Consider the following 15379-nt stretch of genomic DNA (forward strand, 5'->3'; position numbering starts at 1 on the left):
CTAAGATGGAACGTTAAAGCGTTAAAATTGTATAATCTGCGTGTGCAGGAACAAATGCATAAGTGACCTACACTTTTCATTCAAGGTGAGACACAGCTCCATACATTTAACAGGCGTACGCTGACACGTTGTCAGGATTGCAAAACTATGAAGCCCCTTCGTTCTGTTGTGTTTTTTTTTTATAAACACAATGACGAGCCACGGAGCCAAACGTTGGCTAGCATGTAGCACATAGCTAGCTTTGTTTGTGGTTAGCTCAGCTGTCAAACTTCCGAATCATGAGAGGCTCCTTTCGCCCTGCATGCCCGGTGCATTGTTTGGATTCATGCTAAAAAGCTATTTGTTAATGCACTTTCACATCCAGTGCTTATTCCAAACACTGTTTTGCAGATTGCACACCCTACCAGATGCATTGGCGTTTATTCACTGCTTTTTATTCAGCCAAAGGCAAATGATGTGATAGTTAATGCAGAGTAAATTATAGACGTGTCAAAGAGAAAACACCTCTGAGATTATATGTTACTCACAAATAAAAACCGAGAAAGACTCAATTGTTGGTGATGTTTTGGGCTGAACTCTCTTCATGTTTGTTTGTGTGTGTAACAGCGGCCTCCATGAACAACTTGAATGATCCCCCAAGATGGAACATCCAACCAGATCCCAGAGGAAGGGGGGCGGGAGCAGGCGATGGCAACCAGTGGAACTACGCCCTGCTGGTCCCCATGCTGGGACTGGCTGCATTTCGTAAGTTACACAAGGAGATTCACCTGTGTCATTGTGGATGAGACAACAGAGTAGAACAGCATATCAGTTTCAAATGATCTGCTGTGGTGACCCTTAAAGGGGCAGTCAAAAGAATATGATGATCAGTGAGTGAGTGTCTGGCTTACAGACACACACAGTATACTGTAACTATTCACTGACACGGTCTCTTTTGTCATTAGAATGCCAAATGGCATTTAATGATTAACACAGAAGTGGGGGGGAAAAGTAGACTGAACTGCAGATCAGTAAAAATTATTCCACTGAAAGGAGACATTTTGACCCTTCCAGGTTAAGCACAGTGGAGGTTTCTTGCACAACTTTACATACTTTAAAACAGGGGGGAAACACCTGCAACAGTTGTAATATACAGAACAATTTGTTTTGTTGTTGTTGGGGTTTTTTTGTTTTGTTTTGTTTTTTATTGACAAGACACACACATTCTGGCTCGCTGCCTTCATCAGGATCACCATAAAACTTAGCGCAAACCTCCCAAAAACCTTTAGGAAGATGGGTGTAGGGCAGAGGAAAAACCTACAACTGCTTGTGTGCTTCCCCAGCATTTATCTGTTCTGATCTGTGTGTGATTGTATGATAGATCAAGTCATTGCCGTGATTTTATAAAATTCAGTTCATAAGTAGCTCCAGCTACTCTACTCTTCAGAAAATTATGGCAGTATCACTTAACATCTTCCCCATTTTTTTTTTATCCCATTGCCCTTTCAGGATGGATCTGGACCAGAGAATCTCAGAGGGAGATCCAGAAGGTGAAAGCTCAGTATGACAAAGATGTGTCTACAATAAAAAGTGATATGGAGGCCCGTTACCGGGAGACTCTTACCGAAAGGCGCAGGGCAGCAGCTACGCTGGAGCTGGAGCTGGAGAAAGAGAGACAGCGGGTCAAAGGGTACAAGCAGGCCCTGGTCTCACAGAGCCAGCAGCTTATGGAAGAAAGGAAGCAGTTACAGCAGGTAAAGATCTGCTGAAGGGTTTATAAGGGATAACGGAGCTAATGAGTAGAAATCTATCTTAAACCTTTGTTTTCTTCCATCTCAGTTACATGCCACACATGTCTTTTGTTGTCCTCCTTTTACATTGAACATTGCATCCATTTTATCATTGTGTCATTTTCTTTTGTAATGCATAGCCTTTACTCACTAACCTTGTATTCTGTCTTCTAACAAGGAGCGAGAGTCCTTAGAGGAAGAGAAGCAAAAGTTGGTGAAATCAGGAGCTGCAGGTGCTCTGCTGCATCAAGCTCTGGAAAAAGAGCAGAACTGGTACAACCGAGCCACAGCCACTCTGAAGGAGCTGGAGGGTTTACTTGTGGAGCGGCAGAACGCCTACTGCTCTCTCATCCAGCCTCGAGATCAGCGGCTGGAGATGGAGAAGAACATGCTGCTTAAGGTCGTTAAAGATCCCATTGGGCCAGACCTGGATCTAGAGACTGACCTGAAGGATATTTTTAAGAGAGACAAGCATTGTGCCGACCTGCTAAACATGGACAGGAGGAAGAACGGAAGCCTCATGTGGGTGTACCTCAAGTACTGGCAGCTGCAAATCACCGTCCAGAAACACAAAAGAGCCGAGGAAGCCATATTAGGAGGAAAAATCCACTCGGACACAAAGTGACAAATAGGCAACATTAAGCTGGTGTTTTGGTTTGACTTGAAGAATGTGGCGAGGGTGTGGTTTAGAAATGGAAAATTCTTGTTTTTTTTATCCCGTCTGTGTAATAATCTTTACTTGTAGGGATGTTATGCAAACACACTGAAGGTCAATGAGGTCTAACAAGCTGAATATCACCATCTGAAAACTCCACCCTTGATCACATTTTGATGATGCACTAATATCGCTTATAGCAGTTAACCTCAGCTGCTCAGATAAGGATTTATTTCATTTAACTGAAGAAAAACAGAAATATTAGTAGGATTATTCAGGTGATATCCATATTGGATACAAAAATACATGGTTTATTAAATAGAAGATGATAAAACTTTATAATTTAGCCCCTATAAAAATGTCAATTTAACGTCCATATTTTTGAATGCCATGAATTATTGTCAGTTAAGATTATATCTCAGAAGAATAATTTTTTTATTTCTTAGATAGGAATTCAGGGATGCCATAACACTCTATCAAATCTATTATTATGTTTTTGTAGATACTTTAAGTCTGTTGTTGAAGGAGTGACGTGGGAGATATTTATAAAGACAACTCTGGGACTTTCTGTTTTCAACAACCTCTCTGTTCATTGAGTTTCCTCCATTTAAAAAAAGCCTGATCTCATGATCGAGCACAGCTCGTAGAACAGGGAGGATGTTTCTCATGACTGGTTTGTGGGTACCTCACTAATGTCAGTGACGCCGGACTTAACCGAAGGTGCATGTATGCAAAATAGTGCTGAATAATATAATGTGTTGTAAAAAAAAAAAAAGCAAAAAAAGCACATTTAATTTCTTACTGTAACACACATTCACACATGCAATGAAAGGATTTAATGAATCTGTAGCATTTGTCTTTGGTTATCAGGCCTTTCTGTGCTGCCATGTCTTCATTTTGACCTTGGTGATTAAGTGCTGGATGCTAAACTGACACTTATAACTCTGTGTGATCATTTGAATACATTTGTTTTTGTTTAGAACTCAGTTTGTAGGTTGTCCTTTTTGTCCATAGAGACTGTTTTTTGGGGGAGGGGGCTTCAAGGAGCAGCTTCATCTGGATTTAGATACAGGAAAGATATACTTTAATCCATTAGCTATGTGGAGGCTCATACTGCATGATTAAAAAGGTGCATGCATGAGGAATGTGTAAAAACAACTGACACAAGAATATTGATTGAGGTTTGTGAAACAAGCTTCCAGAAAGTGTTTAATTAAGCTTTACAAACCATAGAAATCACCAGATGTGACAAAATTGCATTTTCCTCCTGGAACAAAGTTATAGTTCACACCAGACTCAATTCTGCAGCACCCAGAGCTTTTATGCAAATTATAGCACATCTTTTTTTTTAGGATTATTTAGCTGCTGAAGATATGACACTACTACAAATATAAGTATAGCATGTGAGATAACATCCTCGAGTTTGATGTGCATAAAAATAGTACTTCTAAAATAGTCAATTTTAGAAGAATATTTGATTTTGTTAATACTGCTGAGAAATTTACTACAACAAAGGCTGTGATCACTCCCTTCTCTGAACCCGATTAGAGGTTTCCCTGGGAGAGGACATCAGACTCGAGGCCCTGAAGTTCACTCTAACCGGCTTGCTAAGATCTTGATCTATGGTGTCTCCTGTTCCCTGTCTATCTGCTCCAGCAATCGGCTTCTCTTTTATAACAGGCTCTTCTGTGTGCCTAAAGCTGGTTGTGGTACGATCCACCTCCCTGCTGGTGTTGAATAAGGGTAGCTGGTGCTTTGTCATCACTCCAGTGTTGCTGCCCAGCATCAGTATCTGGCTGGGGCTCCTCTCCACCATGAAGTGGGCCACCTGTTGCTGTTTATAACTCTCTCTGCGAATGCTGTCGCTCTCTGACAGCTTCAGCCTGCAACACACAGATCAAGCTTTTCTTACATCCGTGAAACACTAACGCCGTATACAGCTGCGTCACTGCCTCTGTGTTAGTTCACATTTTGAATCGTCTGAATTGTTAACTGCAATAAAACACACTGTACAGGCTTGACTGATCAGAGCCTGGTAAGTCATTTTGCTGAACAAAGCAGATTTTAACTAATACAACATCACCATGTCATGGCTTTACTGCCAAATTACAGTGAGCAAATAGGCTGCTTCAGTGTAATACTACATCTTAAAACACCACAACAAACTACAAATACACAGCAAAGCTCAAATGAGCGCAACACAGAATATTTTACCCCCAAAAAAAGTATATTTAGTGAGCCATGCACAGCTCAGTATCTAATGTGAGCAACCTACCTGTACTGTGGTCTGGTTTCAAGGACGAGGCTCACCCAGCAGGCTTCATAGCTCTCTTTCTTCCACCTGTTCTCCTCCTGAAGATCACACCAGGAGTTCACCAGGTAGCAGCCTCCTCTGCTCACACAGTGCATGGTGCGGTTTTGTCCGTAACTCAAATGTTAGTAATTTGCTCCAAGATGAATGTCCTCTTTCATGTGGGTGCTTCTACAGATGAATAAAACTCGTGAGATAAAGGATACAACGAGCTGTCAAATCATGCTAAATGTATGTTCAAAACACCGTGAGAAGTGTGTGTGTGTGTGTGTGTGTGTGTGTGTGTGTGTGTTGGCCAATGTCTTAAATATCCAGTCTTGTTTCTATTTTTACTCCTCTGTGTCACATTGTAGTGAACGTAGTGAATGTCCCTGCTTAAGACATCCTGAAGGTTGTTTTTCACATGAAATGGAATTTAGTTCTTTCCATGATGTGATCCAACCAGAATAATCCAAATGAAAGCTGAACACGAACCTCTCTGACTTCATCTTTTCGATTTTTATGTACTCTTGGATAAAACTAAGTAGTAATCTTAAATATTAACATTTAATCTATAACTGTTCAGTCACATTTAGTGTCTCTTGGGTTTGTATATACACTTTTTTCTCTTATACTGTATATGTTTGTAAGGATCAGTGCGTTTAAAGCTGCGGGACGTGTTAATTCATCTCTGTGTGATGACAGGAAATATAAAATGACTAATCTGCTTAAACGAGATGAATGCAAGATCGCCTATCTGATCGGGTCAGAGAATCCAGCCTCTTGCTCCTCAAGTGTCTCTCACATGTTGCTGTGGGGAAACAGCTGAAGGCGCTTAGAGCGCTAACTGACACTCACAATCTAACTCATTAATCCGAAGCTGCGTCAGGTCCTCGGCTGAAATCATCACGCTAGAAAGGTACTCTGTCACAGTCATCACTGCTACAGCAGGTCAGTAGAGTGCATTCAGTTCTTAAACAGTTTACTTAGTAATTAAATGGTGGATGAGGAGTGGTAGCAGCTTTGAGTTTAACAGAGGCCTTTGATTTCAGATGGAAAGATATAAAGGACAGGTGGAAGGCAGGTTATCACTATACTGGTATTGATGATTGCTACAATAATTAAGAGGGACCCGGCCTTTCCTTATGACCTGTCATACATGTGATGTTACTTAATATGAGAACATGAACCATTTGCAGAAAAACAAGAAAGAGAGGAGATACAGGAGTTTAGCTGCTCAACAATCCTGTTTCTCCTTTCCCACATTTCCCATTTCAAGATTGCTCCAAATGTTCCCAGTTGCTGAAAGGTGTAGACTGCAGGAAGACCAGTTCATCACCTGGACTCTTCTACTACAAAGCCATCCTGTTGTCATAGTTGCAGCATGTAGTCTAGCTTTGTCTTGTTGAAATATCCAACGCCTTCCCAAACCACCAGAGATGCAGGCCTTTGAGCCGAGTACAGATAACAAACCAGATGTTCCCTCTCCTCTTTAGTTTGCTGGATGCCGCATCCATGTTTTCCAAAAAGATTTTAATATTTCGGTTAATCTGATCACAGAAGAGTTTTCTATTTTGCCTCAGTCCATTTTAAGTGAGCTTAAAGGAGATAACGTCACTTCTAGATCCTGGATCCTCATCTTCTTCACATAATAGAGGCTTAACCTGCATTTGTGCATGGCACGGTGAACTGTGCTCACAGACAGTGCTCCTGAGCCCATGCAGTGATTTTCACAACAGAAACCTGTTTGATGGAGAGTCGCCTGACGGCTTGAAGGCAAAGGCGATTTTTAAAGTCTTACACTGAAATTGTTCCACAATTTGATTTTGTTTTTTGCTTCTGAGAAACTCTAAGACGCTCTTTTTTTAATGTTACTGACCTGTTCACAATTCACCTAATTAGCTGTAAAATGTTCCTCTGGCTGTTTTTGTAGTTCTGCTTACTTTTCCATCTTCTTTGAGACATGTTGCTGCCTTTAAATTAAAAATTAGCTACTATTGTTCATGAAGCATTAAAATTTCTCAGATTAAATATCTGATGTTTTCTAGGTTCTATTGTGAATAAAAAATGGTTTCCAAATCATTGTATTATTTTTCTTTTTAATTTACATATTACACAGCTTCCCAACTTTTCTGAAAATGGGATTGTAATTGTCGTGTTTGATGATCAGTGTGAGGGGATTTTTTTCCAATATTGCCATTTCATGCACACACAGCTCTGACTGTGAGCACAGAAGCCCCTCCCACCTGCTGCTCAAACTTTGTGCTAATGAAGGGTAGCCAATCAAAAGAAATCTAGCTTTAAAGGAAGGGGAGCGAAGAGGTAAATAAGGATTATTCTGAGCTTTAATTCAAGCTGCTCTAGAATAGTTCAATGAAGATAAAGTGTTAGAAATTAGCATGATGGGCAAAATACTGAAACAGTGCTGATAAAACACACTCGCCAATAATAAATCATTTTTTATACTTTTGTACACTTACAGTTCACGGGTTCACCACCTTTGTACACCTGCAATTTAGGTATCATTCATTTGATAAAGCAAGAGAGATAACACAAATACAGTTAACGATTAATTTGATGGATTGCATTCAAATGTCTGCAGATGTTACAAAAATATTTAAGGTTAAAATATTTTTGGCAGCCCTAATTAAAAGGCAAGTGAAAGCATTTGTTTAAAAATATACTAAATTCTTACTAAAGAATTTAGTAAGAACATAACAAGCAAAATTACAGCGCTGTGCAAACCAAGTAAACCAAAGTAATTTCAGTGGCACACTGATAAGCCCGGTCTTATCAAACTATGAGGGGGAAACTGAATCACAGGGACACTGAGGCAGTGGAAGGTATGCTGGACTCATACCAGCAAAAACAGTCTACTCCAGCGACACATGAGCCACCGTTATATGACTTTGGTTTAATGCCGAATCCTGATTAAAGGAAGTTGTGGCTGAAGCTACGTTGCTTGCTTGTTTGTGCACACCAGTGCCTGATCCTGTTAACCGACACTTAGTTTTCTACCACAAGCAATTGTGCAGCCAGTTTAATCAGTGCAGGGTGACTCTGATAAGCATTAGAAAGCAGTAAACATGACAGTGACACTCATGATTTGATGTTAAGTGTTCCAGATCTTAAAAACATCAGACTCTGAGTCATTATTCCATTTATAGTGAAAGCACCTCTCGTCACTAATAATTGTGAATGCATATGTTCATTTTCATCCTACTTTAAGGAGAGAGGTCACACAACAGGGTTTAAATGGGATTTGATACACTAGAATATGTTCATTTTTTTAAGAATTAATGGCGTCCCTCCAATGCTCAGAAGACTGGAGAACGTTTCATAAACAGTCTGGAAGTTTCTTCCTGTTTCATGAAGCAGAAGAAGTCATTCACCTTCACCCAAAGTAGATTATTTCAAATAAGGAATTTATTGTCAAACCATCAAAAGTATTATGCAGTTGAATTATGTCCATAATCTGACAGTCTTGGCTTTTAGAAAAACTGAACTATGGTATCATCAACTCCAAAGGCTTATTTTCTACTGGAAACACGTGTCTGATGTTTAAGCTCTCTGGATCAGTTCTGAACAAACTAATTCTTAATTTGTGGAAGAGAAACTGACCCAGAGAGACTGAAATATGCTGTTCGTCGTGGTATATGTCACACACAGCTTTAGTAGTTGAACCATGCAGGCCTTTTCCTGGGCCTCTCCACTATCCTCTTGTCTTTGTCCTGCTCCTTTGGGATTTCCCCCTCATATAAGACCACAGTCTCCATAGTGGGGGCCTTCAATGGGCCTCCTTCCATGGCTTGAATCTGATGACGAATCATACTGGTCTCCTTGCACACCTTAGCGTAACAGAAGCCACACAGGATGTGTTTCTGTTTCAAGTGGCCACACTCTGGACACGGCTCGATGTTGTTCTGAGGAAGAGAGGGGTGCAGGGGAAAGCAAACAGGGTCAATGGATGCAAGCGACTGCTTCTCTAAATGTTTCTGATCATCTTTGATATTCCTGCACCACACTTTGTGGTCATGTCTTAGTAAACACTACCTATATACATCAATGGTAGCATTTGCACATCACTGGGGTTAGGTATCACTTTAAAATAAAGCTAGTTTTATTTTTCTTTCTTTCTGTCCAGCAAACAGGAGAGCTGCACCACACACACATTGAAGGTGGCCACTTGACATTAATGTGACCCGTTCAGCTTCTTATCACATGTGACATGGTCACAACGCTCGCTTCTATTACACAGTTGTAGAGCTGAATAGTGTCATCTTTTGTTTTCATAGTGATGTCTAAGTGAAGCTCAACTCTCAGCGCTCTAATACAAAATATCATTTTATTCTGTTCGAAATTTCTATGAAACTGTGTTTACAAATTGAGTTCAGACCAAAGAAAAATCCTCACTCAAGGATTTTTTGCCCTAAGGGAGTCGAAGAATAGGCTTACAAGTATTAACATTTTAACCTGGGAGTCTATGAGGACTGACCCAGGGGATGCCACAGGTCTTGCAAGCATGAATCTAAAGTAAAATAAAAATAATCTAATTTCTCCGTAATTGCATCTGTTTAGATAGTTTGATCAGACACATTCAAGAGGAGAAACAGCAATTGAAGAACTAAAAATACAAATCTTTGGGAGAAAAAAATTATTTCCGAAGGTAAAAATACTTCAAATACTGTACTTTGGGCCAAAGTTCACTGACTTTGCAGCTGAATTAGATGATGCTTTAGAAGAATTGCCTATATAGGTCCGTGCGCTCTGCTAAGCTAAAATGTTCGCCTCCTAGAAAGATTTTGGATTCAGTTTAAAATATTAGTATCTTTCATAAAGTTCACTTTCATTTCAATCTGCTTACTCTGATCTATGAAAGTCACTCCAGCTGGACCCAACCTTAAAGAACGAGGTGCGCTCCTTAAATCCTAAATATTACTCGTCGTAATGAATGGTTTATTTGCCACAAATCAAACCCCTCTTTGCAGTAAAATTAGGTACCAGTAAGACAGATGTAGCTATAATTTGGTTTAAAGGTTGAAATGACCCAATGAGATCATCCAGGGACTGCGGAGCGTACCTTGACTTTTATAAGTTTGCTCTCAGCTCTCCTCCTGGTGCGGTTGACCTCGATTGTGCGCCTCTTCTTGGGTGCTGCCATCCACATGATGCTGTCCAGGAGGCCGGGTTGCTGCTCCGGGCTCTGCTGCTCCTCCAGCTGCTGCTCCTGGTCGAGCTGAGGCAGGAGGCTGGGGCCGTTCACAGCCAGACCCGGAGCTGCACGCAGAAGGAAACAACGTTACAGGAATCCTTACGACTTTAACTCCACCGAAACAGCAACACGACACGGACTGGTGGTATTAAATGAAAAATGTCTTTAATGAGTATGTTTGTGTGAATGACCCCATCGTAAAAAGAGGCTATTAGCAGCAGCTCACTCACCCAACTGTGCTTCTAGTCCGACCGCCTGCAAAAGTCTACTCTCAATGCGCAGCAGAGAGCACCCGAGGCTGTGAATTAACGCGGATAAATTCATCATTTTTGTTACCAACACGCTTCCTCTTCTCCCAGCATGTCAAACAGCTCACGGTCACTGAGGATCCCTACGTCGTTAAACAGCGACGCCAAGCTGCACTTCGTCTGTTTAATTTCCGGCACACAAAGGGAAAGATTTTGTACGGTGCTGCCATCTAGCGGTTAACCGTGGCGCTTTTATTGTAGCAAAACTGCGTCTCAATCCTTGTGTGCACATTTTAGATTTGTGTGGAAATTCGAGTTCAAGCTTTCCAGCTGTTTTTTTTTTTGTTTTGTTTTTTGCTGTAGCTATATTTTGCTATTTAGTTCAGTTTAGTATCCAGAGGGAATGTTCTTGTTTAAGCTTATTTTTTTGATTGTTTTAAAATGTTTAGTTTTAATTTGGTTTCTATTAGTTTTACTGCTAGTTGTGATCTTTTTTTTTTTTGCAATACTTTATTTTCCGATTTTCCACTTAGCGAAGCATGAACAAAACACACCTCTAAACCCACGCATACAGAAGAGGAGAAAAAACAACAACGAAAATAAAGATGAGTGTAGGTGAAGTTTTCAAGTGGAATACAACTATTCATCTCTGAGATCAATCTAAAAATAGGCAGCTTTCCAGCTTTCCGGGTAATGGTTTTACACTTTTTGGCAATGCACAGTGCCAATTCCAGGAACTTCTGTGGGCTTTTTCTTAATAGTGTACTAACATTTGTAAAGTCTCCTAATAAACATATTTGAGGATCTAAAGAAAAGAGTAACTCTAAAAGTTTTGACATTTTTGCCAGAATGTGTTTACCTTTATGCAAAACCACGTACTGTGCAGGAATGAACCCTCCTCAATGCCACATTTAAAGCACAGACTAGAGAACTCTGGTTTATATTTATGTAATCTTTGTGACATAATACAAGCTTGGTGGAGAAAGCCACCATATGGTGGGCATGTGTCAAAGACAAGATTTAGGAAAATCAGTCAATTTATTATAAAAAAAAAAAACTAAACAAAAACAAAACACAGAACCTTCTAAAAGTAGAAATCCAGAGTTTCAATAAACACAACATCCAATGCATCAGGGAACTTGTAATAACATTTTTACCAAATTAACAAATACTAAAACTAAGTATTTTCTATAAATAAAACCTTTAGTTTTATGTTAATTTAGTTACCCTAACGGACACAAAATGATTTCAGTTCATTTAATTTTTTTGTTCAGAAGTCTAGTTTTAGTTTTTAGTTTTAGTTAACCATAATGGTATGTAATCAATCACACAAATATCTACACTCAGTTTGTCAGAGTTATAAAATAATATTGATCGAACACACAATCTTCACAGGTGGCGATGTTCACTCGTGATCGCACTTGGAGCTCTCCAGAGCAGCAGAGAAGAAGAAGAAGCTCAAGATGGCGGAACGTGGTTACAGTTTCTCTCTCACCACATTTAGGTAAACTTTGTCAAAATATGGATAAAATTGAGTAGCCGCATCGAAGCTTATGGCATGTAACAATTGCTTTGTGGCAGTAGCGTCATCACATGTATGCATTACTTTTTATTTCAAAACGTAGATGAGGTTTTGGAGCCGCTGGAGTTGATGCACTGTCATTGCCGGATAATGAATCGGCTAACATCGCCTATTAGCATGTTGGCTAACAGTTTTTCCAAACGGAACATTCGAAAAGCTAAACTTTGTTCAAACCCATAACAAAAGCTCACCTGTTTTAATGCGGAACAGTACCGAGCAGACTGAAATGGACGGCTTGGTTTTGAATGCTAAATATTTAGAGATTATTTCGGCAAAGCGTCGAATTGGCTTAAATGAGTCAGTTGTTTTAGATTTTACTTTCAGTTTCGTCTCTGTTAGTTACAATACACTAATTCGAATTTCCAATCGTTTATCTGACTTTAACACATAGTAAAGCAGCTTGTTGTGTTTTTTTTTTTCTCTTGCAGCCCCTCCGGTAAGCTGGTACAGATCGAGTATGCTCTGGCAGCTGTAGCAGCCGGAGCCCCCTCGGTGGGCATCAAAGGTGAGTCCAGAACTCGACTGTAGCTTTGAGAATGAATCTGTCAACATGTTAGCGACGCAAAGCATACTCGAAGGCTCTGCACATTCAAGCAGAGTTGAAACTGGTTAGAAACGCATATATTTTTCAATAACTACGTGACTCTTGATTTCCAGCTTCCAATGGCGTTGTCTTGGCAACAGAGAAAAAACAGAAGTCCATACTGTATGATGAACAGAGCGTCCATAAAGTGGAGCCCATCACTAAACACATAGGAATGGTCTACAGCGGCATGGGGCCTGACTACCGGTGATTGTTGCCAACGGCTTTGCAGACTATAGTGTGACATTTTGTTAGGCAACTGAAATGACAACTGAAAGCTAATTGCAGAAAAATAATGAGTGTGTCATGTTGGCAGGGTTTTAGTGCGGCGAGCCCGCAAGTTGGCACAACAGTACTTCCTGGTTTACCAGGAGCCCATTCCCACAGGACAGCTTGTCCAGAGGGTGGCCTCTGTGATGCAGGAGTACACACAGTCTGGGTGGGTATATACTTAAAAAAACAAAACAAACATACATACACAAAAGTAGACACACTGCTGTTTACTAGTGACATGCTTTAAGGGTAGAGTTTGTTTTGCATTGCTGTGACATTTTCTCAAAATTCAGTCCACTTTAAAAGACGTGTTAATGTGTTACTAATTTTGCTTGACAGTTTCGAGGTCTTTAGAGAGAAATTAATTAGTGACATGTAATATTTCTCTTTCTCTCTTTTTTTCACCCCTCCATCCCTAGTGGAGTGCGTCCATTCGGTGTGTCTCTGCTGATAGCTGGATGGGATGAAGACCAGCCCTACTTGTTCCAGTCGGACCCTTCTGTACGTTCTTCTAGTTCTCAGCACTGCTGCCTACATTTCAGGGTTAAATATTGCTTGTGCTTTTAAAAATGCTTTTGCAGGTCATCCCACTAACCTAAAGTTTTTTTTTTAAATTCTGTTTGTGATTGGCAGGGTGCATATTTCGCATGGAAAGCCACAGCCATGGGGAAGAACTATGTTAATGGAAAAACATTCCTTGAAAAAAGGTACACGTAAATGAGTAACTCATTATTTCCGTTTTCATTCATATTACTAAAGTGTTGCATGTTTATATAAAACTTATAAGGAATATATATTACGTCTGATTCTGTCACAGTGTTTCTGTATATGATTGTTTGCTTAAGGCCAACTTTAGTACTTATGCACTTATGTACATTAGTGCTCAAAAGCACTGAGTGCTGACGCTCTGCAGGCCTGTTAGAAAAAAAATAAGCCTTTACAAAGGTGCGGTTTGGCTAAAACAGGTTGTTTTTGAGTTGAAAGATGGTTCTGAAAGGTGAATTCAGTGCCAAAGTGACTTAAACCTGCAGAGGGCGACCTCTGTTAAATTATTTAGAAGTCTATGAGAGGATGGCCAAACAACTCACTTGAATTATTATCTTGTTAAAAAAATCTTAAGTAGTTTATGGCCTTAGTCACACAGTTTGAGCCTCATTTTTAATGAAAGAATGATACATATTCAGAGTATAGTAGATGGCAATGCATAAAGTCCAAACTCAAGAACATAAATAAGAAGTGCTGGTAGTCCACTAACCACTGGATAGATCCATCATTTATATGAAATCTGAGGGGCTCCATAAGATAAGTAAGTTGCCTTTCACATCAACTTAAGGGATGCCGCACAATAAAATATGTTGTTGGAAATTAGAATTATAGGGCCCATTTATAAAGTCATGTTTAATTAAAATTCAGCGATTTTTCTGTTCCATGGACTGAGCTTGATATTTTGTACTGGATGTATTTGGTGCTCGGTGGCCAAACTCCCACAGTAAGAGCTCTGTATTTACTGTAGCTGTCTCAATGATCATGTGTAAACTGTGTTTAGAGTGCTATATCTCATTTGTGGTTTATTATAAAGTAGTTTGAATGAGTGGTAACCAATAAGCTCTTCACACAGTTTGAATTTAGACTGTTGACCTACTTTAAATTGTCTATTTTGAAAATGACTGGGTAAATGCATTTTTAAGGCTCTTAACACACAGCACCATTAACACACAGCACCATTTAATGCAAAAAGGAGCTGCTGTGAAAGGGGTCTATTGTTTCAATAGTTCAAGGGTTTGACCACTTTGTTTTTCTTCCTCAGGTATAACAATGACTTGGAATTAGAAGACGCCATCCACACAGCCATCCTGACATTAAAGGTATGCAGCTTGTAACCAGAAACAGCTTAGTGACTCCACCTTAGCTGTGGTTATTCAAACCATCTTGTGTTTGTGTTTCAGGAGAGTTTTGAGGGTCAGATGACAGAGGAGAACATTGAAGTGGGCATCTGCAACGAGGCTGGCTTCAAAAGACTCACCCCAGCAGAGGTGAAAGACTACCTGGCAGCCATTGCGTGAACACATCCCCCTCGGTCACATTCAAGACAAAAGCCAGCACAGTAGCCAATTGTCTCATGATGCTTTTTTTTTTTTTTTGTAAACCCATTATAAAGATAATATGGCCCCATTGTCTTATGATGAGACAGCTTCTGTTCTCCAAACACCGGAGAAAAAAAAACTACTGTAACTTCTTCATATTCATAGTTATTATTATGCATTCTTATCTTGTATGACAGAATTAAATGGCCTGTTGACCATCAACAACAGGCTGGCTGACCAGACCCATTAAAGTAATGAGGCAGCCTTTGTGCATGTGCCCAGTGACTGTGCATTGACTAAAATCTGCCAGTGGCAAATAGCAGATCTTTAACCGTTTGGTATTGTTGTTGAGCACACACCCTGGTGCTGTGAAATGTGACAGTTGGCTACTGTGCAAATGAAAAGGAATGTGGACTCTGATGAGTAAAATCTCAAGTCTTCCATCAAATCTGTTTTTGTTGCTCATTAATGTTTGAAAGGCACTTAAAATCAAGCATGGATTTATTCAAAAGTGGTATTGCTAGACATGGCTTGGGTTTTAAATGTAAGTGAGACTTCTTGAGCCCAGGAGAAGCCTTAATTTGCATCCCTGATGGATTAATTCTTCCTCATCCACTCTGAAACCCACTAGGAAAGAGGATCTAATGGGAGGTTTTGAGATTTTACTGTCAGGATCTGATTGC

At 40.0% G+C, this 15379-nt stretch overlaps 4 protein-coding genes across 6 annotated transcripts; 2 read left to right on the top strand and 2 right to left on the bottom strand.

Moving 5' to 3' along the window:
• The first annotated feature begins 22 nt into the window (after window positions 1-22).
• ccdc127a (coiled-coil domain containing 127a) lies at window positions 23-3406 on the top strand. 2 transcript variants are annotated; one of them, XM_006794889.3, is made up of 4 exons: window positions 23-85; window positions 607-744; window positions 1489-1733; window positions 1948-3406. In XM_006794889.3, the coding sequence occupies exons 2-4, from the start codon at window positions 615-617 to the stop codon at window positions 2392-2394; spliced, it is 822 nt and encodes a 273-aa protein (XP_006794952.1). In that variant the 5' UTR covers window positions 23-85; window positions 607-614; the 3' UTR covers window positions 2395-3406. The 2 variants fall into 2 exon arrangements, with proteins under 2 accessions (XP_006794952.1, XP_087704213.1); XM_087848087.1 differs by lacking the exon at window positions 23-85 and having other exon boundaries at window positions 98-744.
• A 209-nt stretch (window positions 3407-3615) lies between these two features.
• Window positions 3616-5021, bottom strand: LOC118454501 (uncharacterized). Its single transcript, XM_035909540.2, has 2 exons — window positions 4700-5021; window positions 3616-4307 (listed from the first exon to the last, which is right to left on the bottom strand). Exons 1-2 carry the CDS (start codon window positions 4831-4833, stop codon window positions 3947-3949), a joined length of 495 nt encoding a protein of 164 aa, XP_035765433.1. The 5' UTR covers window positions 4834-5021; the 3' UTR covers window positions 3616-3946.
• Window positions 5022-8122: 3101 nt separating this feature from the next.
• On the bottom strand, window positions 8123-10339 carry mrpl32 (mitochondrial ribosomal protein L32). The gene is made up of 3 exons (XM_006794888.2): window positions 10157-10339; window positions 9795-9991; window positions 8123-8637 (listed from the first exon to the last, which is right to left on the bottom strand). The coding sequence occupies exons 1-3, from the start codon at window positions 10251-10253 to the stop codon at window positions 8386-8388; spliced, it is 546 nt and encodes a 181-aa protein (XP_006794951.1). The 5' UTR covers window positions 10254-10339; the 3' UTR covers window positions 8123-8385.
• A 1257-nt stretch (window positions 10340-11596) lies between these two features.
• Window positions 11597-15337, top strand: psma2a (proteasome 20S subunit alpha 2a). Of its 2 annotated transcripts, none has more exons than XM_006794887.3 (8): window positions 11597-11678; window positions 12185-12261; window positions 12414-12546; window positions 12656-12778; window positions 13032-13113; window positions 13246-13319; window positions 14420-14477; window positions 14559-15337. In XM_006794887.3, exons 1-8 carry the CDS (start codon window positions 11638-11640, stop codon window positions 14673-14675), a joined length of 705 nt encoding a protein of 234 aa, XP_006794950.1. In that variant the 5' UTR covers window positions 11597-11637; the 3' UTR covers window positions 14676-15337. The 2 variants fall into 2 exon arrangements, with proteins under 2 accessions (XP_006794950.1, XP_087704214.1); XM_087848088.1 differs by lacking the exon at window positions 11597-11678 and adding an exon at window positions 11941-12053.
• Window positions 15338-15379: the final 42 nt, after the last annotated feature.

Source organism: Neolamprologus brichardi, chromosome 11 (genome assembly GCF_056152115.1).
Source record: "Neolamprologus brichardi isolate AB-2024 chromosome 11, ASM5615211v1, whole genome shotgun sequence".
NCBI lineage: Eukaryota > Metazoa > Chordata > Actinopteri > Cichliformes > Cichlidae > Neolamprologus > Neolamprologus brichardi.

Coding starts and splice junctions, on each gene's coding strand:
- ccdc127a (XM_087848087.1), top strand. CDS start 561: ATGTTTTGGGCTGAACTCTCTTCATGTTTGTTTGTGTGTGTAACAGCG. Junction 745..1,488: donor GCTGGGACTGGCTGCATTTC/GTAAGTTACACA, acceptor TTGCCCTTTCAG/GATGGATCTGGACCAGAGAA. Junction 1,734..1,947: donor AAAGGAAGCAGTTACAGCAG/GTAAAGATCTGC, acceptor TCTTCTAACAAG/GAGCGAGAGTCCTTAGAGGA.
- mrpl32 (XM_006794888.2), bottom strand. CDS start 10,253: ATGATGAATTTATCCGCGTTAATTCACAGCCTCGGGTGCTCTCTGCTG. Junction 9,992..10,156: donor CGGACTAGAAGCACAGTTGG/GTGAGTGAGCTG, acceptor TTCTGCGTGCAG/CTCCGGGTCTGGCTGTGAAC. Junction 8,638..9,794: donor GCAAACTTATAAAAGTCAAG/GTACGCTCCGCA, acceptor TCTCTTCCTCAG/AACAACATCGAGCCGTGTCC.
- LOC118454501 (XM_035909540.2), bottom strand. CDS start 4,833: ATGCACTGTGTGAGCAGAGGAGGCTGCTACCTGGTGAACTCCTGGTGT. Junction 4,308..4,699: donor GAAACCAGACCACAGTACAG/GTAGGTTGCTCA, acceptor TGTGTGTTGCAG/GCTGAAGCTGTCAGAGAGCG.
- psma2a (XM_087848088.1), top strand. CDS start 11,956: ATGCGGAACAGTACCGAGCAGACTGAAATGGACGGCTTGGTTTTGAAT. Junction 13,114..13,245: donor TGTTCCAGTCGGACCCTTCT/GTACGTTCTTCT, acceptor TGTGATTGGCAG/GGTGCATATTTCGCATGGAA. Junction 13,320..14,419: donor AAAACATTCCTTGAAAAAAG/GTACACGTAAAT, acceptor TTTCTTCCTCAG/GTATAACAATGACTTGGAAT.